General features: G+C 45.4%; 1 protein-coding gene across 1 annotated transcript in view; it reads left to right on the forward strand.

Moving 5' to 3' along the window:
- The window catches only part of LOC118768943 (solute carrier family 22 member 23), a 45,862-nt gene extending 19,965 nt beyond the window's left edge, over nt 1-25,897 (forward strand). The window contains exons 4-10 of the mRNA XM_036515930.1: nt 12,461-12,629; nt 13,159-13,286; nt 16,337-16,439; nt 17,044-17,279; nt 18,368-18,400; nt 20,617-20,740; nt 23,165-25,897. Of these exons, the coding sequence (XP_036371823.1) occupies nt 12,461-12,629; nt 13,159-13,286; nt 16,337-16,439; nt 17,044-17,279; nt 18,368-18,400; nt 20,617-20,740; nt 23,165-23,564 (1,193 nt within the window). The 3' untranslated portion in view covers nt 23,565-25,897. The remainder of the gene's footprint in view (nt 1-12,460; nt 12,630-13,158; nt 13,287-16,336; nt 16,440-17,043; nt 17,280-18,367; nt 18,401-20,616; nt 20,741-23,164) is intronic.
- Nucleotides 25,898-27,257: the final 1,360 nt, after the last annotated feature.

Genomic DNA, 27,257 nt, shown 5'->3' on the forward strand with positions numbered 1-27,257 from the left:
ATTTGTGTACTGTATACTACTATACTGTGTACATGTGTGTTTTAGAGTGTGCAAGGTTGCAGAATGTATGCATGTGGAGGATGCACACAAAAGTTCCTCCTGAGTACTAGTCCTTCATGCCTATAGACCTGCTTCTGACATCAGCATCAGAGATCCGATATGAATGTGAGTGACGGCTGGTTTAAAGTGTCCTCAGTCAGGAACAGTAGTGCTGTTTTCATTTATATGTCTATTGTCACTTTGACATAATGTATTTCACATTCTTACGTGATAATTATCTGCTTTTTGGGTATTTACCTGATATTCCTCAGTCTCTCACACCCTCTACTAAAGTCTATACTATACTCTGTACTATATAACCTTTTTTCTTTTTTCATAAAGAAGAAAGAAACAATTTATTCTGTGATTTCTGATACATTCATAGCAATCCTTGTCATTTTTCAGATTAATTTTCCGAGACTTGTTTGTAAGGTGTGTGTCGGCAAACATAATTGTTTTACAAAGCAGGGTTATTACCAAAATAGGAACTGGATCTAGAGCGCTTCATCAGCATCACTGATGCAATATTGTACATGTTGAAGAGCACCTGAGAAATCCTATGCAAGGTCAGGCGCTGATGGACAATTAATGGCACAAAGGCAAACAGTTTAAAATTGGCTCTGTGTGTATGCTGTGAAACAAAAGCTGACTCAACAGGAATCCATGGATCAGAAACCAGGGGTGTGCCTCTGATGACATTGCTATCCTCCTCTGAGGAAACTGTAGTCTTTCTCCAGCTTCTGTAACCTGTGTATGTCCACCATGTAAACCGGTGAAGGCAAGCAGCACTGGCTAGTTAGTCTGCCTTATCAGGGTTAGTGCCTTTACCCCAGCTGTGAAACTCAAATGGTTGGCCAGTGGAGCGCCACTATTGCTCCGCGTGAACGAGCTCCTTCCTGTGAGTTTGATACCCACGCAGGCCAATCAGAACGGGCCTTCAGTATCCAGAAACGGTCGCTGTGCCTAGCGTTGCCAGGTGGACAGAGGCTAGAAAGAGGGGCGTGTGGGAGTGGTTTTTTGTTGTTGTTTTGTCGTGCTCGCTCCGACCATCGCACAAGGCCGAGTCTGAGTTCTGAGTCATGCTGTCTCCAGTCTGTATGAGGTCATTGTTACCAGCCTGTGCTTGAGTTTCTTTAGCAGGGGCTTGCAGGGGAAGATGCATCTCTCGGTCTCCTCCTCTATCCAAACAAACATTCTGTGGGATTCATTGCAGTTATTATAACCCTTTAATTACCTTGCGTTGCTTTGTTTATGTCAGTGTAATGGCTAAAATGTCTGATTTAGATTTCACGTCAGTCGGACATTTAAAACTCCACAATCTAACGGACAATAACATCACAGGATCAAGCTGAACATTTTTTTTTAATCCAAAGAATGAGCACTCGTTTGACTGTTTCTCTTTCATGTAAGGGCTTTAAGGATGTCAGGTTTCTCATGGAAATTTGAATGCAGGCATGCGTAATTCTTACGTGATATAAATATGATGAGAATTCATGGTGATAGCCATGAATAGCACAGGCCATGTTGTCATGGTAAATGTGTAGTATATGACAAGGAAATACTTCACAGATATATTTAATGTCGCAATGTTGGAGCCCTCATTCTAACGTATTGGTATTAGCACTAGGCTATGTAGTCATTGATAATTATTTCACACACTGCTAATATATCAAATTGTGAACTTTTGCATGATGACCAGTTGAACAATACCTTACGTGTTCCTCCACACTATTCTCACTACAGACTGATAAGAAAAAAAAACATTCTTGAATCTTACCATTGTTCAGTTTTTAGGTCATCTCATTCCAAACACACCAAATATAATGTAGTCAAATTGCATTTAGCACACAGTATATAATGTGAATATTTCTGTCGACTAAAATAATGAAACTACAGTCTCTCCACAACACAGTTGCTGGGAACAAAAGAATTAACAAATGAGTAAGTGTAACTGCATGCATATTTACCCCTGTCTGAAATGCAAATGTATTCTTGTGGGAACCAATTAGAGTCTGTCTGGAAAATTAATGAAATTCAGACATACATTAGTCTCTGTATGTTCAGTTGTGCTGACACAGTTATATTTTTTTCACATAATGCTGCTAACAATACAGGACCAGTGTTTTTTTTAATCAAACTCTCTGCTGGCACTTCCCATAATGCATCACTCTGCATCAAAATGCATCCTCTATGTGCTGTGCATTCATCAAAGCCTGTGCAAAGTGACAGACTAACTCGGCTGATTTGTCTAAATCAGAGAGAGACGGAGGGCGTTGAGTGAGGAGTGAAGCTCCCTCGGGCAGGAGGCGTGAGGAGGCCGTCTTGGGTGTCATTGTACCCCCCGTGCGCGCCCCCCCTCCCACCAGCTCTCACCAGACAAAGGGATCTTTCTCTCCGAGACGCTGGGGGGAACAGCTGAGCCACAACCCCGGCGTGCCAGCAGCTGCCTTCCCCCCCTGCGCAGCCGTGCGCAGACATGCGCAGCCGATGCAGCCACAAGGGGTTCTTTTTCCACGCTATGCACAGAAGCTGACTGGAAGGCCCAAACCCAAAATCTAGGGGTTCCCGTGGGCCTCCCCTTTCCACAATGCTGCAGTCTTCGCTCAGCCACAATGTGAAAACACTCCCCTGGGACGCTGAGACGGGCACGGCCCACGCAGTCAGAGCAGCCTGGGCCTGGGAGTTTGAGTGGGAGTGGGATTCTGAGTTTGATATTTCACAGCTGAAGGATTGCCAGACATGAAGCAAATCTCTGCGCTCGTGCCTCTCCTTCGATGGCAAACAGATGATGAGAAGGCAGACATGCCATGACCCTGACCGTATTGCACTAAAATATGTCTGTAGTTTACCCTGAACGCTATGAGCTAATTGTTTTGTCACATTTATCTCTGAGGCAAAATAGCATAGATGCCGAATGCAGCTTGTCTGCCTTTCACCGTGGGGAGGCTCTGTCTTGCTGTATCTTGGCTTGAGTCAGCTCTTTAACCCTCACTGGAAGCGCTGATCATATCTCCAGCCTGGGGCTCTTTAGCGCTGCCCCCAAATGTGGAAACTGAATCTCTGAACCCCAGATGCAGGCTGGGGGGCTGAGAGCAGTGTGAGGAGCATGCCATCCGAGTCCAAGCGTGAGCTGGTGAGTGTGTCAGAGGTGCAGGGGTCGAACATCAGCTCGGCAAGGCAGTATAGACTGTCAGTGTCAGAGTGGGTTGGTGTAATGACAGCTTGCTGGGGCAGGGGAGCCATGTGGAACCGAGGCAGTCTGATCTCCTCGTCAAAGCTGGATGGCCATGTGTTCTCCTGCGTTCTGCTGCCCTGTCAGATACTTTAAATTTTTCGTTGACTTTTATTCTCGCAAGGTCACTAACGCGCCACATATCCTAATTCTCCACTCTCCTGAGTTTACTGAAAGACATTCGGGTCAACAGTATAAGTATGTCACATCTGTTATGCAAGTCATGGCTGGATATCTTGTGATTTTACATTTTCCTTGTGGTACTGCTAGTGGTTAATAATGTGAATTACATTTCTGTCTAAGGGCAGCAGTGTGGAATAGTTGAAAGGAGCTTGTATCAGCTTGTAACCAAAAGTCTGCTGGTTCGATTCCGCACTGGGGCACTGCTGCTGTACCCTTGGGCAAGGTACTTAATCCAAAATTGCACAGTATACGGTATATCCAGCTGTAACATGTAAAATGGATAACATGTAAAAACTGTAACCTATGTGAGTCCCTCTGGATAAGAGCGTCTGCTAAATGACACTAATGTAATAATGTAATCTAGGGATGTTCCGGTGCCATTGATCCATCACAGAATCCTCAAGAACCTGCATTTGTGTGACAGAAATGGATTACACTGGTTATTACCATGTAAAAAGAGGGTGCTGGTAGGCCATGCTTACAGTCCTTCTCAGAAGCAAAATACCATGTGCCTCAAAATTCTGGGAGAGCAAGCGTTGGTGGTTTTGCCGCTCCAGACAACAAACCAGGCTCAACAAAGACTCCATTAAGAGCCTCAAAATGAATTCACAGCGTGGCTTGATTGACATGCCACCACCACCCACTTGCCAGCATTCCTGTGAGAAGCAGCTGGCCTGTCCGCGGGAACCCGGTCTCGTCCACCGACCACTCTGCGCCATGCCTCTGGTGTCCTTCCTCCAGGAACACACTGCGATGTGAGGGTGTGGCCTCTCTCATGCCTTGCTCCTTCCTGTCTGATGTCATGGCGAGGACAGGCCGGTATCAGGTGGTTGGAGACACCAGGTTGCGGCCTGAGATTCGGTGTCCCTGTGGTGGTTATATGTGTGCGCCATGGTGGATTATTTTCCTGGGAGTGCCTCACTTACGGCAAACAGATACATTACTAATCAAATGTTATTTTATTCTCTTCTGTGTCTCATCAGTCTGACTGAATTATGGTTTAATTATGATTCTATCTTGAAACCATGTACTTTGGAGAAGTTATTTGTTTTGCATTGCCATATCGTGTGCAACTGTGTAAACATGCGGCCTAAAGCAATTCTAGGACAGCTGGAACTGCCAACAGTTTCTCGAACAGCTCCCTAAACCCACAGAAGCTGTAAAATTACAAATGATATAACTGTGTGGCTCGATCATGAGGTGCTAAGGGAATGGAATTTGTAGCTGGAAGAGTTTTCTGAATCATCTGAAAAACAGGGACAGACCGGCCTGCTCACTGGGGTCGAGTGAGGCACGCAGTCATTTGTGGGCTTCTCGCTGCGATTGACTGACATACATGATTTCTCCTAGGACTTCTCGCTTTGGTCACAGCCAGAAAGGAATATGCTTTTTAAAATGGCGCTGTGAATCGTGGCTGCTGTCTGCAGCAGACACTCTGTGTCTTGGGAGTGGGTGTCATGTTGGCTGCATGCTGTGTGAGTTTTTTCATTAAAACCTCCCCAACCAGAACTGTAGACATGACAGAACAGTCCCTGTAATTGCCTGCGGAGGCTATGGACCCCTCGTCTGAAGAGAGACGGTTTTCCTTCGTGTCTGACAGAGAGAAGGGCAGCAAGGTGCAACTGCAGCCCATAAGAGGTCTGCAGGCAGCCAAGTGAAACATCTAACAGCTCTCATTTCACTGACTCCGACCAAAGCTTAGCAGTATTTGTAATCACAGCAACCCCCCCCCCCCCACACACACATACCTCCAAAAAATTTTGTATGTGCACAGAACAGGCTAATGTAGTTCACTGGCCATTGGGTCTGGTGTTTCACAAAATGGCTTTGTCATGTGTCACACATTGCACATTTTGTAATGACTTAACAGAAAATGGGATCTTCTCAATGGCTGTGTCAGAGGGAGGGGGCATTTCATGTATTTTCAATTACTCTGCCCTCTGAACTTAAAACTGTTTATTTTGAGTCACACTGACGGAATTTGGCATCATTGTACATAACAGGAACAAGGCAGAGAGCAGCATTCAGTATCTGCCAATCCACTGTAGGGGAGCTGATTATGCGGCCAGATGTAGAGAGGCAGTCTGGGAACAGGACGCTGGGGTTAAAGAAGGGCTGAACCTTCTATATCACAGGGGTCCCATGGCTGCAGGTGGGAAATGGATTTTGTTTGGCCCAGAGGGAAGAGTGCCCCCTACTGGAGCAACAACCCTACTTTGAGCAGAAACCTGGTTTTCCCAGGAAGTCTCCCTTCAAAGTGTTGAGCATGCCCAACCCTACTGGGCCTCAGTTGTTTGGCATGAGGAGGCTACAGCATGGTATGGCTTGATCACATGTTTCCTCAAGCCATCCACACATCAAGTACAGACTGTTACAGGCAAGTCTTCCCTCTTATTTAAGCAAACACTCCCATGGGAATTGACTGGATTGGTGGAAACCATTAAACGTGGTGACCACTTGAGGCCTCTTTTGCCTAACAGCCAGTCAGGCACTTACATTTGCACTTGTTCATTTGGCAGATGCTCTCATCCAGAGTGACTCAAACAGAAGAGGTGTAGGTTATAATGCCACCTGAACATCAGCAGAACACGTCAGACCACTTTTAAGCAAAAGTTTCATCTCATAATAACCACTGCTATACTGAAAAAGTGCTACTCTAACAAAAACATCCAAAATAACTAAAGTGTGACTATGTGTGACTGAGTGCTGTAACACCCCTGTAGTAGGGAAGGGTGCTCATTCTGTTTTGTGTTTCCTGAGACGGGGTCATAGGTGAAAGGTCACAGCTGGACGAATGGGTTTAGAGCAGGAAGTAGCTATGTAGAGGGGAGAGCAGGAGATATCAGATGGAAGGATATGACTGAAACAGCAGAAAGCAGGAAAAAGGATGATATCCTTTGTTCTGAGTCTGGACTGTTTTTATTATTTTTTTCCCCTGCCCTTTCACACCAGCACCTCTCATTCCTGACAGCTGCCCTGTACCCATTACCTTCTGTTGGCTCTCTGAACCCCCGAAACATGCCACTGTTAGGTGGCCACCCACACATGGCTGCGGGAGTAGAGTGGGGCAGGCTCTCTCTGTTATGACAGATCTGATCCCCCTAAAAAAAGAGGCTGCTCTGTGGAGCATGTTGTTTTCAGGTTAGGCAAAGCCCCATCCGCGAGTCAGCTGGGTACACGGTGACTGGCTCTCTCCCTCTCTGTGCTGGAACAAAAGGTTTCTGCATTGTGGGATTCCCAGAAAGTCTGGAAATCCAGCTGGTTCCCCTGTGACTCTTTGTGGGGGGTGAAGGGACATTCCTGACAGGGAGAGTTACACAGATACCTCAAGCCTGAACCTGCAGGCTGCAGCCGGGGTGATTTAAAGACACCAACAGGGATTTATCAGTTCTTGCATGGATTTGGTTTTATACGGGCTGGGGCGGATGGGATATGAACTGTCTGTTGCTCAGGGCCTGTTTAATTTCCTTGCTGATCGGGGTGATTTCCTGAGGGGTGCTGGGGCACCAATCCCCCCCCCCCCAACCCCCCTTCCTATCCCCACCCCAACAGTCATGCTTTCTGTCTGGGTAAGTGGGGGTGAATGAAGACTAAGCTGAGATCAAGCTGAACTCTGTGACTGTCAGTGTCAGTGTTCTCCCAGACATGACGGTTTAAAAGGTACAGGAGACAAACGCTATCATTGTGTTGAAAGCGCTGTGGGGATCAGTGTTGCAGAATCATGAGCCTGCGTGTCACTGGGAGCATATTGAGTCATTCTGTGCCGTTAATGAGCTTTGTTTGTGATACAGCGTGGGCGTCCTTGGCAAATGGTAACACATGGAAGTGAAGGTTGTGCCGGTTTTGAGGCCTATCTGCCAGACAGACATTCGGAGGTACAGGGCTGAGGGACCCCTCACTGGGCAGACACAGATGGGAACACAGCTGTGGAGACAGTGTGTGGGTGTCCCCGTGGTTTGGGTCAGTGTGGACCCCCCCTTTGGACGCTGTGTGGCCCCTGCGTGGGCCAGGCTGGCCTGGTGCCTGCTGTGATCTCGATCGACTGGAAGGATGTGTGCGACCAGGTCACAAAACTGGTGGTGCACACAGATATCCGCTGCACTGATCTCAGGCCAGTGGGAAAACAGTGGGGGAAGTGACAGTCATGCAGGGGAGTGGAGGTGGTGGTGGGGGGGGGGGCATGAATTTTGGAAGTACAGTGGGGGGGGTGGAGTGTTAGTGGCAGTGGGCAATAAAAGCTTAATTGGGGGGGGGGGGTGTGAATTCTGGGACAAGGGGTTTGGTGAGCGAGGGGGGTGAGCTTTTTGGGCAGGATGTTTAGACAGTGGAGGGGGTGAGTGTTGGTGATGTGGCATTTGGGGGTGGGAGGAAGAGGGGTAGAGCCAAGGAGGAGCTGAGGGTAGGTGAGGTGTGGGGGGAAGGTCAGAAGCTGAGGGAGAAGTATCCGGTTTATGATTAAACCATACGGTTCACTGGCTTTATGAATGAAGCAAAGAAGAGAGTTATTCTTACACAGTAAAGTTCTGCTGAATGTGTCCTCCTGCTGTGTCCTCTCTGGGAGCAGCGAGAAGGACACACACACACACACACACACACACTCACACACTCACACACACACACAGCTGGGCTCCACTCACTCCCACACAGCCTGGACTGACAGGGAGATATGGCAGGGGTCTCCACCTCCTTCCCTTTGGAGGGCTGCCTCTCCCTTTCTCCTGAGTGAATAAGAATTTAAAGCAAACAGCTCTCTAAGCATGAGGTCTAGCCACAGGGCGGAATGAGCTCTTTTCGTCAGAGGAGGGTCTCAGATTTATGAGAGAGCCAAAATAAAAAAGAAAAGGAATGAGCTCAAACTTTGGCTGCATTATTGTGTTGTGAGTGGGGTTTGGGCCCTTCTCAAACCCAAGCTAGCTCTTCATTCTGTTATGAGAGTATTTTAGAGAACAGATTTTGGACTGCTTCATCCAATAGTCGATTTATACAGAAGTCTTACTGTCTTCACAGAAGCATTATCTGGGCACACTAACATATATGAGGCCTCTGTGTGGTGTGACTTGCTGTAATGACATTACATATTGAAGAGTTTTTTTGTTTAGTACATAGGCTTTCGAAGCACATATTCAGTTTGCGTTCCAAGATCAGGTACACACAAAGAAAACCATTGCCTCTGTCAGGGATGTTCCCATAAAAACTTGTTAATTAGTTTCAGACTAATGCTTGTAAAGACAATGTTATAGTACATTTTGCTTTCAGCAGTCAAATCCCCTTGAGCTTTAAGGATAACCTGTGGCAGTGAGAGGTAATTCTCCCTATGGTCTTTAGCTGCAAAGGCCATATGTTACAAACCAAGTAGGACTCTTGTTTGAACAGTTGACCCCATAGCAGCAGGCCCTCCAGTGTGCTCATGTGATGGGGGAAAGGCCATGCTTTCATCACGGTTTGAAAACCGCACAAGCTCCCCCCCGTGGCTGATGCTGGATCTGCCCTATGTCTAACTTGTTTACTAACATGTATTTGGGTTAGATGTCAGTTCAGTGACCTGAAATGAAATGGAGCACTCACCATATGTAAAACACTATAGTGCTGTTACAGTTGTTTGTTTTAACTTTTATCCTAACTAATCCCAATCTTTTGTTAGCAGCCTAACTTTGTCTGTGAAATAGGGTGGTTTAGTAGCGTAGCTCCCAGTATCTGTCCTCAAATGACCTCAACACCCCCCACCCATGTTCATCCCAGGAGTGGGGCCCTGAATGGCACTGACCTGTGATGTTTTTGTTTGATTAGGAAGAGTTTGTATCTACGTGTTTGTGTGTGTGTGTGTGTGTGGTTATGTGTGTGTGTGTGTGTGTGTGTGTGTGTGTGTGTGGTTATGTGTGTGTGTGTGTGTGTGTGTGGGGGGGGGGGGGGGTATTCCAGCAGTAAACACTTGAAGAAAAGCCCAGAGTCATAGCATTTATGTTTGATTAGAAAGAGTGTGTGTGTGTGTGTGTTTCTGTGTGTTTCTGTCTGTCAGTCAAAGGTTCAGTGATAAATACACTGGAAGAGAACGCTGAGTCATAGTGTTCATGTTCACCCTCCATATCACTCAGCTACAGGCAGTGTGTCCTCACATGTAATGGAGTGGCATCCCCAGAGTCTGCTGTTTTGATGGCCAGTGCAATGCATTGTGGGACCTCTGTTCCTGTGGACAACTTTACTGTGCCTTCAAGCAATGAGAGCACAGTCCTTAGAAAGTCATTTTCCTTTTTTCAGAGCTGGAGTGTTTGTATGTGTGTCTGTAGTGGGGGGGGGGGGGGGGGGGTTTATGTGCGTGCATACAGTAGTGGTACAGTAATTATTCTACACAGTGAAAGAGGCTTAGCTTCAGTTTCATCTAATCTCTTTTGTAAATATTTAATCCTTTCATAAAAAAAGGTTTAACCAGCAAAACAAGAGATGCAACTGGAATATTGTAGCTTCATATCAGTACCACTGGTATTTTTTAACTTTTATAAGCATTATTTTCTGAGCATCAAAGCATTTTTGCAGTTCAAATGCTGGACTGAGAATCCCCTTCACAGGAAATTACTAGCTTAGACCTCTTTTCAGTCCACCACAATCCACTTTGTCCTTGATTTTGAAAAACAAATTCAAGAAAGTGTTCCACTTTTATTACTTAAAAATATAGACATTGATTTCAGAGACTGCTGAAAGCATGATATCATGCAAGAAGTAAGAAGCTGTATTTGCTGAAGTTCTTAAACAAAAGGTTGCGTCAGTGTGACAAAATAGAGGCCTTAACAATGCAGCACGGGGCCACACAGACACATCAGTTTAACCTCTTTATGCTTAGTGCTGTATTTCAGTATTTCTGCTCAGATCTGCTCGCCTCTCGCTCTTATTTAGTGGGTTAAACACAGCACTGAAGTCCGAGCACTCGGAGCTGGGCGTCTCTCCTTAATATGCCGTGACCGGACCCAACCGCTTCATTATTCGGCCTCCCGATACTGTCACTGAATGGAGGGAATTATTCCCTCTTCCCAGGGGTGCCTCATTGAAATTCCAGGCTCCTCTGTGGGACTTGGGGCAGGGGCTGGGCCGCTGCCAGGCGCTGTGCTCTACTCTCCAACCCCCCCCCCCCCCCCCCACCACCACCACCACCCGTCACCTTGAAATGGCCCATCTGGCCGCTGCCACCGAGGGGGTCGGTGCTGCGCGGGAGAATGGGCGCAGGGGGGATGTCATACTGTCCGGAAAGCGGTGGATGACAAAATGGCAACGCCGTCACAGAAGGGGGTACCCCCTTTTATTAGTGTTCCTGAAGCGTTTCTGGAGATGTTGGGGGGGCGGGGGGGTCGTCAGGGGGTGAACACTCAGCTTGCTGTAACCTGGCAGACATGTCACTTGTGACGTATGCTCCAAGCAGGCCAACCTCAGACTGATATAACACTGCCACACGCCCAACAATGACACTGTGCATGAAAATGAGTGTATAAATCTCTCCTGAGAGTGAACATAGGAGTCCAATTGCCACTATAATGCTCCCTAATGGTTTTATTTGCACACAGAAATAACATGGACTGTGCATCAGTCTTCACCAGGTTCCTAGGGTTTGAAACACCATCTGTCTTATTTATGTGTGCAAATAAAAGCACTTCGAAACAGTACAGCAGCATGCAGATTGTCGTTCTTGTATTCATCTAATGTTTTATTCCTTCACTTACCACAGCTTTCAGGATGTGTGTGTGATCACGATGATGACAGTCCCTCTAATGACTTTATCCAGTGCTGCGACACTGGGTAGCACTAACTGCTCTATGCAGTGACTGTAGGTCCAGTATTGGCCAACATTGATCAGGGCAGTATTGATCAGTCAGTGGCCATGGCCGTGACCAGGTTGTTAAAGGGTTTTCGCAGTTCATCCAGAACTGCGTTTCCATGACAGACCGAATTTCCATGACTGACTGCGTTTCCATGACCACGTACATCCTGTGTTGAACAGCCAGTGTGGTGACAGCAACAGCACTGCCATTGTTGCTGATTACAGTGTTAGACACTGATTCCTCTATGAGTGCTGCAGCATGCTGCATTCTGTATGTCCAGCACTGACTCATAGAAGTTCCTCTTTTTGTGCATCCATGTGAATGAAACGGTCAGCATGTGGGTGACGCACATATTAGACTGTGTCTCCTCTCTATCTGCACGGACCGAGCAGCATTTATCTGTTGCATTTGCATCTCATGACATTATTGTCATTTAGCAGACACTCTTATCAAACAACGTTATCCATTTATACAGCTGGATATTTGCTGAGGCAATTGTGGGTTAAGTACCTTCCCCAAGGGTACAACAAGCAGCACCCCAGCAGGGATTCAAACCGCCAGTTGCAAGCCCTGCTTCTTACCACTATGCTGTTACTAATACATGGTTATGGTGTATGACTCTATATGTGATTGCGACAGTCTGGTATATAGTGTATGTGAGTGTGGCAGTGTTTCCCTGTTACTGTGACAGTGTAACACTGTGTTGCACTATACAGTACCAAAAATTTGGACACACCTACTCATAGAAGAGTTTTTCTTTACTTTCGCTATTTTCCACATTTTAGAGTAATAGTTAAGATATCAAAACTATGAAATAACACAAATGGAATTATGCAGTGACCAAAAGAGTGATAAACAAGTAGCCAAAAGTGATAAAAAGTAGCCAAAAATATTACATACATAGGCGTTAACTTCACTATTTATATTTGTCCAAGAGACAAATTTCAAGTATTTAAGCATAAGTCTTTATATCAAAATGTCTTTGAATGCATCTTTCCCATTATCTTAATCTGGTCTGTCCAAACCTTTGACTGGTACTGATACACTCTGTGAGTGTATGTGAGTGTGACAGTTTGTGTGGTGTGTGCGTGTGGCAGTGCGGCAGTGTGCAGCGCAGTAAACTTTAACGTGTCCGCGTCGCACTGCCTGGTACTGGTCAGACTTACTGACACTGTGTCACATATCCCTCTCTGTCCCCCAGGGATCGAGCTGTGCCTGCCCGGGTGGCGCTTCTCCATGACGATGGTGGCCAACTTCGTGCTGCTGGGCGGGCAGCTCCTGATGCCAGGGCTCGCCGCCCTGTGCCGGGACTGGCAGGTCCTGCAGGCTCTCATCATCTGCCCCTTCATCCTCATGCTGTCCTACGTCTGGTGAGATCACCGTCCCTGCGTGTCCCACAATCCCGCAGGGCATGCATCACACGCGCTATAGTTACAACAGTGGAAGTGAGAGCAGTGAGATGTGACCAACTGCCTAAGAAAGCCACTAATGGGGCAGTTCACAGTTTATATATAGTAAGGTGACATGTAAGCAATTATTTCCTGACAGGATTAAAAAGCAGGTTGTGTGCTAGCAAGGAAAAAAAAAATAGAAAATTTCCCCGCGGCACTTACTGGACTCCAAAGATAAACTTTAAGAGCAAGCCCACTTAGTCAATGAAAGAGCAGAGCTACCTTTGATGGAAACCAAGCTGTATGAGAAGCCCAGCTGAGTCCCACAGAACCACCGCTTCAGAGCTTCTCAACAGACCCATCTCCAGGCTCAGCCTCCGCAGTGGAATGGATTTGTTGTCCGATTCACTGTAGACAGGTCGGACGACGGTGCCACTCTGTTGCTGGACATGCATAGTTTATCCGGCAGCGCCACCGTTGTGTGTAACGTAGCTGCCGTTCTCTGCAGGGTTTTCCCGGAGTCCTTGCGGTGGCTGCTGTCCACTCAGCACTACTGCAGGTCCAAAGGGCTGATGCAGCAAATCGCCAAGAAGAACCAGGTGGACACCGCGCTGGACACCAGCGGGATCCTGTCAGGTAAGACACGCAGTCAGGGGCTACTGCCAGGAGGGCTCCAGCATTTTTATTTTACTTTTTGCAGATGACATAGTGAATTTGAAGTCCCTGTTAATAATACGTTTGTTGAGGTTCCAAACAAAGGTTCAGAAGGAGATGTTTTAGACAGTGCCCACTCAATCCACAGACCCATCCCATCCTGAAGCATGAAAAAAACCCTCTCACCACTTCCTTCTCGTGTCAGCTGCTCATAGCATCCCTCCTCCGCTCCATCTCCTTTCTGTTCCTATGTATGATGTCCAAAAGGAATTGGTGGGGTGGGGGGGTCACCAACCTCGGCATACAGCAAGGTGCAATCCCTTCCTCAGACTGCAAACCAAAGATCTGTACCCCTATACCCTCATCATCAGCAGCACCCTTTATTATATTAAAGTTCATACCTATTATATTAAAGTTCATGGAGAGAGGCGGGCGCGAGTCAGAAGGTGACTTCCCGACGGCCTTCTGTGGAACATCTCCACAGAGCCATAAACCCAGCAGATTCCTGCAGCACTGTGACTCCGCCAACAGAATGGCAGAACACGTCATTCTTGTGCTTCTCTACTGTAGTGGATGCAGAAGTACGTCTTAAGTCATGGAGTATTTGTTATGTAATAAGACATGGTCCTGGTACATAATAGCCTAGAACATCAGCCCCTGTAATCCATACATTTTGGATTCTCTAAAAAATCAAGAAAAGGTATTGTATAAACGTATTAAAAGCATCTGCTCTCAATACTAATGAAACTGCAAACCCGCTTACCTTCTGACTGTTGGGATTGTTAAAGATGGCCTCACACCCCTTTAATGAATATTGAATATCCATATTGAGTGCCTCGCTCTCATGAGGTTTGGTGTAGGATTCAGGTATATTATTGCTGTAAAAATAGATTTACAAAGTCTGGATCCAAGGGACATTGATCATCACAGAATCAATGTGTCTGTTTTTAGAATCAACCTACATGAGTAGAGGAAGGAGTTCTGTGATCGTCCATTAGCGTCACTCGTTCACTCAGATCTTTTTGTTTTTCCTCTCTGTCTGTCTCACCCTCTCTCTGGCTCTCTCTCTCACCCCTCTCCTTTTCCTCTCTTTCTCTTGCCATATTTGCACAGTGTACTCTTTGTAGATGCTGCCCCCGTCCTCAGTTGACCATCACTATCAGGAAAGCTATGTAAAATTTATGAAGTACAAGAGGGTTCTCTCTGCCTGTGCTCCAACGGTGTATAAACATTCTAGATAACCTTTATCTTTCAGCTCCAGTGTAGCGGCACATTGGCCCATAGGCCTTTTGTAGGTTCTTGATAGAGAGATGGAGGTAGGAGAAGAAAGGAATAGAGAAAACTCTGGTATCCTATTTGTAGAAGAGGGTGTTGTCCATTATCTTGTTTGTTTTCTGGCCCACGCTCATAAAAACATACTACATCCCCTGTGATCATTTGAAGTTAAACTTCAGCCTATTCTTCATTAAGAATTTTGACCTTATAAAACCCCAGGTGTAATAAAACACTTTGACCTATGCTTATCTGTGACTACATTTTGTTACAGGTGATGGTATGTGTCTTCAGCTGCTTTAAGGTCTAAGGTCCTTCCTACGTTCAGAGGTTGTCTGTGATTGTAGATACTGTCACCAACAAAATGACCTCATTGCAAGTTCATTGGACGTATCCATGCTCTGCGTCAGTTACAGCAGCGGAACGCACAACATGAAAACACATTTGATTCAGTGTTGAGGCCTTTACTAGCCCTTTTAACTCTGAGTATAAGCTCTGTTTGTAGGCTTGTCAAGGCTTGTTAGCTTGCCCCCGCACTGCACTGATCAACAGTAGTGAGCTGCTGTACTGCCTTGTGAATTCGTGTTCTGTGCATGAGTGGTATTTTTTTTTATTGAGGCCTTGCTCTGACTTTTACTTTTATGTGTAAATAGAATGTATTACAGAAGCCTTGTAGTGCTGTCGTATGTGTGGCCAAAACAGCTTTTATTTCTATGTGCAAGTAGTATAAATGATAGAGGCCTTTTGAGTGCTGTTCAATAAAGTGCAGACGCTGAGTGGTGTGTATTACTAAGGGCTTTAGAATACTGTTCAGTGACTATTGGAGCCTTGTGCATAGTAGTGTATATTATCAGGCTTTAGAATACTGTGAATGGCTGTTGGAGCCTTATGCAGAGTGGTCTTTATTATGGAGCTTCGCTAGAAGCCACATCACTGCAGATCAGAGGGTGTCGATCCGAGCTGTGGAGCCTCTCTGCAGCCGCGCGTAGGTGATGAATCAGATTCGTCACGGAGATGGGGTTTCCATGGAAACCTCTCTGATCCCAAACTTTCACCTTGGCAGCAGCATTGTGGCTGCGGGCAGAGTCCCAGAGCAGCGGATTTTTCATCTGTGTCACGGTTCGTGTGGATGAGGCTCTTATGACTGCCACTAGCTCACTGCAGCGGCCAGATGGTCTCCTACAACCGGGTGGTGGGTTCTGATATAATCGCTCACATGAGCAAGGACAATGATCATAACATTGGGTAACCTCTTCCATGCCAGAAGCAATTGGCCACTTTTTATTGACCGAAGTCATGCACCATGCATGTGGCTGGTCTCACAATAACAGATATATCCATTCTCAATGTAGGTACCAGTATCTGAACTCAATGCAAGTGGTGTTACACAAGTACTCAGAAATGGGAGTGAAGAGGATCCTTTGCTATGTGTCTCAACCACCCTTATTGTACAGTCCCAGATGTAGTCGCCTCCCCCCAGACAGTTACATTCAGTTCATGTCTCATTATGAGTCTGATCTTTCCCGTCACACAGACAGCTGCCCATAAACACATGCGGGTATTGCTCTCTGGTGTCTGCATTCAGTCATTCCTGAAGAGGGATCTTCCCTGAGGGCTGTATTTATCTCTCTAAATGGTGTGCAGTCGTGCATAATGCATATTTTTGCTGCGGACTCACAACCGTACAGATTTTGAAGGGTTTTTTACTGTCTTCTTTTGTGTTGTTGTTTTGTGCTGCTGCTTTTCTGTGGGGTTTGAAGAACTGGAAAGGGAACTTCAGAAGAAGCCCAAGAAGACGTGCATCGTGAAGCTGGCGGGGACGAGAAACCTGTGGAAGAACATTGTGGTCCTGTGTGTGAATTCGTAAGTCTACGGGCTGAAACCACACCCCACACACACCTGCACTGCCTGCATCTGTCTTAGAAAGGCTGCCAGTGAGCAGTGGTGACAAATTTGGTGAAGCTGTGCTTCTGCGTCCACATGCATACGGTTACAACAGTTCCATGAGGGGACCTCTCCGAGAACACTCTGTCCCGTGCAGAGCGTGACTATCAGGAAAGCACGATGTATTTAATTACCCAGAATTCATAAGGTAGCCCCCCGATTAGCGCAAAAGCCTACTTGTGTGGAAGCGCACTTCTTATCAAAGGCAGACTGGCTGCATGAATATTTCATGAGCCGTGCTCATGAGGGTCTGAACCAGGGCGTGAGTGTTTGCTTACTGCACAAGACAGCTCAGGGCTGAGTTAATCACTCATCAGGGGTGGAGAGTGTGTGTATGTGTGTGTGTGCTTGTGTGCGTGTGTGTGTAGATGTGTGTGGGTATTAGTGTGTGTGCTTGTATGTGTGTGTTTTTAATGTTACCGTAGTTGACAGCTTAGGTCCAGGATACGAATTGTGTGTGCATTTGTCCAGGGATGTGTGTCTGTGTGTGTGGTGGGGGTATAATACTGTCCCTCTCTCTCAGGCTGACAGGGTATGGTATCCACCACTGCTTCGCTCGCAGTATGATGGACCCTGAAGCGAATGACCCCACCATGTTTCACAGCTTCTACGCAGACTACTTCACCATGGCGGGCATCGCCGTGGCGTCCTGCATGGCGCTGTGCCCGGCTGTGGGCTACATGGGCCGGCGGGGCGGCCTGCTCATGTTCATGATCATCACTGCCCTGGCATCATTGCTGCAGCTGGGCCTGCTCAACCGTGAGTCTCTCACACACACATATACATACACACACACACACACACACACACACACACACACACACACACACACACACTCATTTACACATACATACACACACACAGACACATGTATACACTTGCACACATGCACATATACAAACTGGCATACACATACACTCAATTGTACACATGCATACATACACACATGTCCATATACATGTACATTCAATCATATTCACACACATACGTTCACATGCATTTACTTTCAATTACATACACGTGTTCTTAATAGCATACAGACACAGAGACACACACATTCTTATACTCACATACTCTCATCCACTTGCACAAGCAAACACATGTTTGTGTACACACATAGTACACTCAAGTCAAACATCACATTTCACATCTTGGCAGAGGTACACACACACACACACAGAGGCACAGAGAAGCAACTGTGCACGCACATTGACAACACATACATACACTCCCTCTCTCTGAATGAAACTGGTTTGCTCTTCTCTCCTACAAATGAACTCACTGACCCAAGATAATGGGATATTTGCACTATAGTGCATGATCAAGACTAGCAGGCAAGTCCAATGACTGCTCATTTACTTTTCAGTCAGAGAAACAGCTCCCAACATTATGCACAGCACTGAGCTAAAGACCAGTGGCTGTTTATTTATATAGTAAAACGTGTGGGTGTTGGATCGAGGCCAGTCTGGGTCCTGAACATGCAGTACCGCCTTCACCTACGTCGAAGTGGCAACGTGTTCTGGAGAGCAGTATCTCATCTGAGTCTGATTACCTAACAGCCCTATCTGGATGTCATTATTTCATCAAAGCAGCAATCAATGTGCAATTCCAGTCTTGGTGCTCCCGATAACAAATTGAGTAATGAATTGATTGTGTTTAGTATAGCACTGCCATTAGAGTAATTAAGTCAGGGGCCTCATACGTGGAGCAGTGTTTGTGTGGGCCCTCTTCTCTCAGCTATTAATTTTTCCTATTTGCTAGATGACTAACAGTAACTTGTGTGCTCATTTGTATTAATTTGTGTGGGTTTTTAATTATTTTTTTCTTCTTTTCTATGTTGGACACAGTCATTGGGAAATACAGCTTGCACCACGACACAGGTAAAGTGTTGATCTTCCTGTCGTTTACCCTTTCCCAAGCATGAGTCAGTAGCTTCAGCAATAGGTTCATATTTCAGCGTTGATGGTCTGTCTCTGATTAAATGTACAGGTCTGCCTTGAATAGGTCACAGCATAGGTGTACGCCTCATATTGTTTGTCCCTAGGCTCACTGGTGTGAGAGATTATGTGATTTCTGCCTGTGTGGTATTGCTGCCATCAGACTTTCAATTAAAGATGGGGTGATACAGGGTCACAAAACACAGAACTCAATTTATTGATAAGCATCTTCCTGCAAACACTCTAAGGAACTTTTTATGCTAGAGTTCAGCTGTTCACTAGGGCATATTTTTTATCCTGTTTTCCTGCTAAAAATGATGAATAAAGTCCATAAAATCTAATGAATGTAGCTGTAGATATCTCATGTTGTCAGCTGAACTGTGTCTCCCTCCAAACCTTCTAAAACGTTTACGGTGAGACTGTACTCAAAGCAGGTTAGTGAAATTGACGACCCCAGCTGTTCCGTAAAAGGAAGAAAGTTTGAGGTCTTGTCAAAGGTTGTCCTGACTTGACTGATTAGGGGAAACTTCTGAATCTCAAACACAATAAAAAGAGATTGCAGTAGATAGGAAGCTGTGGAAAATACATCTCCGAAACTGACAAAGGACTACCAATCAGTTAGAACTGACAAAGGACTACCAATCAGTTGATTGTCTAATGCAACCACTTCAAAGCAAAGATCAGTCACCAATCTCCCTCTCGGCACTCAACAAACACGAGTCAAGGTTGAGCTGGTTAGACATAGCACTCTGTGTACTATTCCAATGTCAACAGTCTATCTGGCCTCTCAGGTTGAGGGAACGCATATTGAGTAAGATAGTGCAGATTACATAGGGGCTTGAAAGAATGCATCAGGCTCTAAGGAATGCCTAAATACCTGTCTGTAGATTTGCTTCAGTGCTCACCTGAGGGTCATTGGCTTTGATCCCCAGGTAGAACACTGCTGTTCTTACTTCGCAAAAGGTGTGTGCTACACTTCACCCCCATGAACAGGGATTACAGGAGAAAATATAGAATGTGTGAATTGTATAGGGTAAATTTCCTGGTTAGGGTGTCCACTAACAGCACAAAGTGTGCAAGCTCGCACATTCACTATCTACCCCATCTCCCAAGTTTGTTAATGGTGAGTAATTGTGAGACCCCCCCCCCCCCAGATGTCCTGTTCCTTTTATTACATTTGCCATTTTAATGATCTTAAACTCTTCTCTCTGTGGCCTGGGTGGGGATGCCAGAATCGCAGCCTCTCTCTCTCTCTCCCTCTCTCCTTCTCTCTCTCCCCCAGCAGTGCGGGAGAGCAGAGTGTGTGAGTCCATTGTCCTGGACCATGCACTCCCTGCCATGCGCCATGCACCGCGCGGCTTGCGCCATGCGCCTAGCAATCCCTGCAGGAGGCCGCCCCGCTGTGCTCCATAATGGAGAATTAAAGGCAGGGCCCCAGCCTAGCAGATGTCTCTTTTCTGACGTCTGAAAAAGAACGAGAGATCACGGCATGAAATAGAGAAAAAAAAAACCCTGAGTCACATAATCCTCTTTGTGAACTGGAAACATATGCTTCCACCTAGAGCCCTGCTTGAAAATGGTAATGCCAAAAAACCCTCAGCATACAAAGTACAGGCATATACAGGACCCAGCGTAACACAGGTTTCATTTTATTTGAATGGGTATCATCGGCAGAAGTCTAGCATAGTGGTTAAGGAGCAGGGTTCAATTCCCTGCTGGGGCACTGCTGCTGTACTCTTGGGCAAAGTACTTTACCCAGAATTGCATATACGTATACATATAGAATATATAAGAATACATATAGAATAATGTACGTGTTACTTATTTTCTACTTGCTGTTACATTCACTGGTAGGTAAGTAATGCTGATGACTGTTAAAGCAGGGAGTTTCATTTTTTAAAGTTAATTTGGATTAATTAATCTAACTTAATTACATTACATTATGTTATTGTCATTTATCAGATGCTCTTACCGAGACAGACTTACACAGGTTACAGTTTTTGCCCAAGGGTACAGCAGCAGTAGGCCAGAGGGGAATGCAACCAGCAACTTTTCAGTTATGAGCCGTGCTCCTTACCACTATACTGCACTTCTGCCCTTAATCAGATAACTTCACACTTGAAGATAATTTGGTGTTTCTATGTCTTCATCATCCTCAGTGCTGAGAGACACACTCAACAAGAAGTTCTCGGTGGCATTCTCCATCATCGGCATGTTCTCCTCCCACGCCGTCAGTAATCTCAGCATCTTCTTCTGTGCGGAGATCACCCCCACGGTCATCAGGTCAGCCTGTTCTGGGAGGGAGGGAGGGGTAATGCAGCGCAAATGTGGGGGGATCCGGAGAGAAACTTTTATATAACATCACATTACAGCACATTATTGTGATTTTAGCAGATGCTCTTATCCAGAGCACCTTACATAGCTTACACTTTTTACATGTGACCCAGCTATACAGGTGGATATTTACTGAGGCAATTCTGGGTTAAGTACCTTGCCCAAGGGTACAGCAGCAGTGCCCCAGTGGTGGATGGAACCAGTAACCTTTCTGTTACAGGCCCAGCTCCTTACCACTATGCTACGCTGCCAAGACAGGGGGAAGGGGGTACATAGTGGAGAGAGGGGAGGTGATATCACCCCTATGGTCATCAGGTCAGCCTGTTCTGGGAGGGAGGGGTGTTCAGCAAGAACAAGGGGTATCCAGAGAGAGACAGGGGGAGAGGGGGGCTGACATCACTCCCACAGTCAGTAAGTCGGTCTGCTCTGGGGAGCCAGGTTTCAAGTCTGGGAGCGAGGGTCTCCAGAAGAGAGGAGAACCCAGGGAACTGGGGGGCAGTGGTGAACCAAAGAGAGTGTGAGGGGAACCCAGAAAGAGAGAAACAGCCCTGGGGAGTTAGGGTGGAGTATAAAAAGTGGAGAGAATCTCAAGGACATGTCAGGGCTTTGTTTGTCACGGCCAAGGGAGTCACATGTTTTAGCTCTTAGTTGTCGGTTTCTAGTGTGAAACTCCTGCTGTCAGTCACTGGAGCGACCACAGTGTGTTTTTTTCCAGAGATTAGTCATCATGTTGTTTTCTAGTGACAGCTGAATCACAGTACCACTGTGTTCTCTAATCATTGATTTGTCACAGCACAGATGTTTTTTGTTATCAGAGATGAATCCGTGTACTTGTTTCTTTGTCCTAATCAGAGCACCTGTGTGTTGTCTAATAATAATAAATCATATTACCTTGGTATATGTGAATAATAGATAAATAATACTTTAATCTTTTTAATCACTTTTATTTTTGTGTCCATGCCTCTTCTGTTAGATGACAGGGTCAGGTACAGAGTGAAAGAGCAATTATGGTTATTGAAAATTGTGTCAAACATCCTATGGCCATAGCAAAGGGCACAGAGCTTGATAGAATGTTTTGAACACCTATATACTGATATGTCTTTAACTATTTAACTATAAGACTTAATCGTATTCTAAAGGACTAAAGATCATAAAGCCAAAAAACATCTATGAATTTACAAACATAAAATGTGCATTATCTGACATTATATGACATAATTTTGTGCAGTCTTTGCCAGCATAAAAACGAAGTTGATAAAGTTTCTGTAGTATAGATAATACATTATGGTAAGAAGGTTCACAGTCTTTATTACATAGACTCTTGTTACAAGTCATTTTTTGATAGAGGTTGAGTATTAGTTAGGAAAGGCCCTGGCCTTTGTGTGTCTGCATCTGTGCTGCAGTGTACTGTCTTTGGTCAGTGATATAGTAAACTGAGTCTACGCTGAAGTGTACTGTCTTTGGTCAGTGTTAAAGCTGGCTGAGTCTATGCTGAAGTGAACTGTCTTTGGTCAGTGATATAGTCTGGACAATGGTGCCCTTTGATCTCTACTGTTCTAAACCTGGTCTCCTTTTGCTGATTTTGCTGCTGCGTGCTAGATTTTTTTATGAACAGTAGCCGTAATCATGCAGGCTGTGGACAAGAATAGGGTACACAAATCTGAGTCTGTGTGCCATGTAATTATATGCTACTATGACTAATCCATATGGTGCTCCTAAATTGTTACTCTTCCTCTGTGGAGCTGAATGTGGCTGTAGAATACTGGGCAATCAGCGCCATCTAGTGGTGGATTGTGTGTCCCATGGAATTGCTGACCTTAGGATAAAAATGTCTCAGTTTAACATCACTTTAACATCATTCGCACGCTGTGTCCTTGTGAGACAGGTGGATAATTTGGGGTTTTCAGCAACAATGGAGGTTTGTTTAGGATTGTGCCAATTGACTCTGCTTTCGAAAAATTAGTTGTGCAGAAGCTTCATTCTATCTGACCTGAGAGGTGGTATCTGTGCTGTTCAGTGTGTGATGCAGAGAAAACCATATTTTGATCTGTCTGTGGTGTAGAAGCCCCATTCTATTCTGTGATAGGTACTGAGGCAGCACCTGTTCTGACATGTGTGTGTGTGTTACATTACATTAATGTCATTTAGCAGACACTCTTACAGTTATATCCATTTATACAGCTGGGGGCAATGATTGAGGCAATTCTTGGTGAAGTACCTTGCCCAAGGGTACAACACCAGTGGCCCAGCAGGGAATCGAACCCACAATCTTTTGGTTACAATTCCTGCTCCTTGCCGCTATTCCACACTGCTGCCTGTGTTGTATTTAGGAACACTCTCTAAATGACCTCTCTGTGCTCTGCCCGGGTGCAGGGGTGGGGGGCTGGGCCTGGTGCTGGCCAGCGCGGGCTTCGGCATGCTGACTGCCCCCATCATGGAGCTGCACAACCAGAAGGGCTACTTCCTGCACCATGTCATCTTCGCCTGCTGCACCCTCATCTGCATCATCTGCATCCTGCTGCTGCCTGAGAGCCGCCACCAGGCCCTGCCCGAGAGCATCGCCGACGGGGAGAGCTACACCCGCCAGCCCCTGCTGCCGCCCAAGAAGCCCGGCGAGCAGCACCTGCTGCTGACCAAGTCGGAGACCAGGGACTACTCCCGCGTCCAGGACACGCCCGTCCACCAGGCTGCCACCGGTGCTGCCGCTGCTGCCTCTGCTGCCGAGGTTGAGGTCTCGGAGAACAGCACCGCCAACGGGGTGAGGTCATCATGATGGCAGGCTCCCCCCCCCCTTTCCCTCCCCTCCCTTTCCCTCCCTCCTCCCCCCACTCTGCGGGAGGAGTGGCTTTCGGCGGCCAGGAGGCCCTGCAGTACCCCACGGATCCTGCATAATATGACAGAGGACTGAATGGCTTTTGTGCAAGTGTGCAAGCTGCTCCACCAGCAGACATCCCACGCGGTGAGGAGGAGGCAGGGTCTTTGTCCAGAAATGCCCACTTGGAGCCATGCGCACCTCCCCACCACACACAGGTTTGCTGACAGGTTTGTGTCCGAGGACATTGAGCAACGCTGTTTTACTGATGTGAAGCACCTTTCTTGCCTATTCTTGAATGTCATTGCTTGTATCGCACGCGGTTAATACCGAATGTTGGCTGAGAGAGCTGCCATTGTATCTTGGTGCTCGCCGCTCAAGGTGTGGAGGGTTAGCTGGGAGAGTGGACAGTCATTGAATGTGCACCTTTTTCATCTGAATCCGCGTGAACATTTTCAGACTTTTAAGTATTACATCAAACAGAAGGGAAGTGTGATCTCCAAAAAAAAAAAATCACAAGTATTTGCCTAGTTGGCAGGTTTGGTGTCGCCCAAACTGTGTCGCATATGAAGTAAAATAGCCTCATAATACAAAGTGTTTAATCCCAGAACCAAAAGGACACAAGACATCCCTCAAATGGACTGAAGAAATGAGTCTGATAGTAAACAGTGGTATAGTTAGTGTTTAGCGCTGTACAGTAGATGTTATAGATTGCACAAAACAACTGACCTGTGTGAATTATGAAAGTTCAAAGGTGAGGAGATGATATGAAATCCTCTTGCCCACATCTTTTCTTAGGCCATGAAGTGAAATATGTTTTTCACTATAATACCTTTTTTTCCATATTTTTAATTGAGCTTTTAAAATGCTGGTGTTGATACCGATAGTCTTGTCACATAAAATGATAGTTATGGAGGTGGAGAGGGTGAGTCAGTCCATGACAAAGCTGTAAGCCATAGTGATTACTAAAAATGTCAGGTTTTAAGAAGCATTGTGTTTTTCCTACACAGCTTTGGTCATTTTTAGCTCTAGAGCTTGCAAAAAGAAGTATCTGCTGTGAATCAGATATCACTATGGCTGAAAGATTTGTCCTGGATTCAGTCAGCCCTAAAATTGTGATTGTACCAAAAAACACTGCAATCCAGTTCCCTAGTTACTGTTACTGAATGATACCATTTGGCAAAAGAAATTGTTTATTGACTATGCCAAATTGGACTATGCAGGTGAATTGTTCTGAGGGTTGTATCCTGTGGGTGACAAGACTTTTAGGGTTCACCTTTTAACATTCCTTAAGTTTCTTGCACTAGATTCAAAGACACAATCAAAATGTTTGCCAGCTAATTCTTGTGAATGTAGTGGTGTGGGTCCTCTTTTACGTGTTGTGCTGTGTTACTAACTGATGGCTTAGTCATGCAAAAAAAAAAAAAAAAATAGATATTTCACAATTTTAGCATATGAATGATGTGGCCCCAGTGCATATTCCTGAGGGGTCTCTGTTACCATGGTTGCGTATTTTGAAGTGTCACTTTATCCTTAATGATGGGGTGTCCAACATGCATTGGTTCACCGTGGTGAAGGATGGCTAAAGGGGATTCTGTGAACTAAACAGAAAACCACTTCAGATCATTGTTACTGTAGAAGTAGATACAGTATGCTTTAATCTCTTGTTTGAGATATGCAAAGCAACTTGTTGTATGTACCGTGCCCACTGGTTGTATGATAATGTAACACAGTCCAGTACCTTGTGCTCCTTTGTGTTTTAGCATAATGTTACTGGATCTGTGCGGTAATTCATTTTTGAACCACTGTTTACACAAATGTAAAAAAACAAGTACTGTACAAACCTGACCTTTTAATTTATTTTTTTTTCTGCCTTGGGGGATACACACTGTATATTGCCAAGTAATTGTGTAATGGTTGAGCCAGCCAACAGTAACCCTCTTACGTTTGGATGACCTAACCTTTGGTTTGATCTCAAACTTGTATGAATTGTGTACAGCACCCCTGTAAATTATGACTTTACAGTTTTAGTATACCTATCCCAACCACGAACAAAGAATGACACAGGCAATGTCTTAAAGCACAATTTTTTTTCATAATTATGAACCCATTAATTCAAACTTTTTTTTAGTGTGGGTTTAGGTAAATATGAACATGTTTAAACACCACTTTTTAAAAAAAAATTGGACATGCCCCTCGCTCCCTCCTTTGCTGACTGAGGTGGAAGGGTAACCACAACAGCAATGTGTGTGTGTGTGTGTGTGTGTGTGTGTGTGTGTGTGTGTGTGTGTGTGCATGTGGGGGGTTGAGAGATTCAGAAAATTCTTGAGTCTTCCTCAGGGCAAAACATAATCTTTGAGTCTCCGTCACCTGAAAATGGAAGCGTGTCACTACTCTCCATTAAATGTACTGCAGTCCTTGTAATGGTTTTGAAAACAAATTAACTATACCATTACAGCCTAAAATATGATTTTAAAATTAGCTGTATATTTTATTACATGTGAAAATATGTCATATGCTAGAAATGTACAGGTTATTGCCACTGTCATATATGTAATTCTGTACATTTTGTAGAATGCAAAAAATATATTGTTTACAAAATTTGCTACAATATATACAGAGATGCATTTGAAAGTGACAATATTGTCATATTTCTAATCTGACTCATATTGACATATAATAAAATATATTCCTTACAGTTCTTTCATATTTTTGAACATGTAAGTTAAAGTTTGGTGAATGATTACAAAGAGTGAAAGAATGTAAACCACTATTTTTTTTTATCCATATGAATGATGCACTTGTACATAAGCCATACACATTGTTGGTATAATAAACCATATTATTTATTGATCACATATCAATAAATGAACATTCTTGAAGTGACTTCTCCTATGGCAAGTGTGTGACTGTGTGACTAAAAACGGTATGTGACTTCTTTTACTTCTACTTTGGGAGGTGGAGTGCACCAAAATGCCACAAGAAGACAACCAGCTTTTTCAATGAGAGATCAGATAGATGTATTACAGTCTCACCTTTACCTTTCCTTTTGTCTTTCCTGATGTGTCTCACAATGCAGTGATTCGAGAGATGCGGACACAGCTCAGCTCCCTCTGAAAAGTTCCTTTCATTTGGAGAGTGGTACAAAGGCCCTATCCCCCTTGTGTGTGTGGAACATCAATCATCCAGAATCTGTGTCTGCAGAGGCAGCAACAGCAGCCTTCCCGTCTGCACAATGCCTGCATTCTCTGTTAGATCCAACCGCTTACAGGTCATCAGTTCTGCCGTCAGTCACGCACAAGGCTGTGGAGGGTGTGCAAAGCTGCAGTGCGCAGTAAATCAGTGGGATTTCAGCAGTAACACTGAGCTCTGTTGGTTTCTCGTCATGGAAGATACACAGCCAGAAGAGGCTACTTCCTGCACAACATCACCTTTGCCTGCAATAACATCACTAGGAGCAGCAGTGTAGCGTAGTGGTAAGAAGCAGGGCTGGTAACCGAATGGTTGCTGGTTTGATTCCCCCCATGGGCACTGCTGCTGTATCCTTGGGCCTTGAGGTCCTTAACCCAGAATTGCGTCAGTAAATATCCAGCTGCATGAATAGGTAACGTGTATGTAAGTCGCTCTCGATAAGAGCTTCTGCTAAATGACTCA

Source organism: Megalops cyprinoides, chromosome 2 (genome assembly GCF_013368585.1).
Source record: "Megalops cyprinoides isolate fMegCyp1 chromosome 2, fMegCyp1.pri, whole genome shotgun sequence".
NCBI classification, from domain to species: domain Eukaryota; kingdom Metazoa; phylum Chordata; class Actinopteri; order Elopiformes; family Megalopidae; genus Megalops; species Megalops cyprinoides.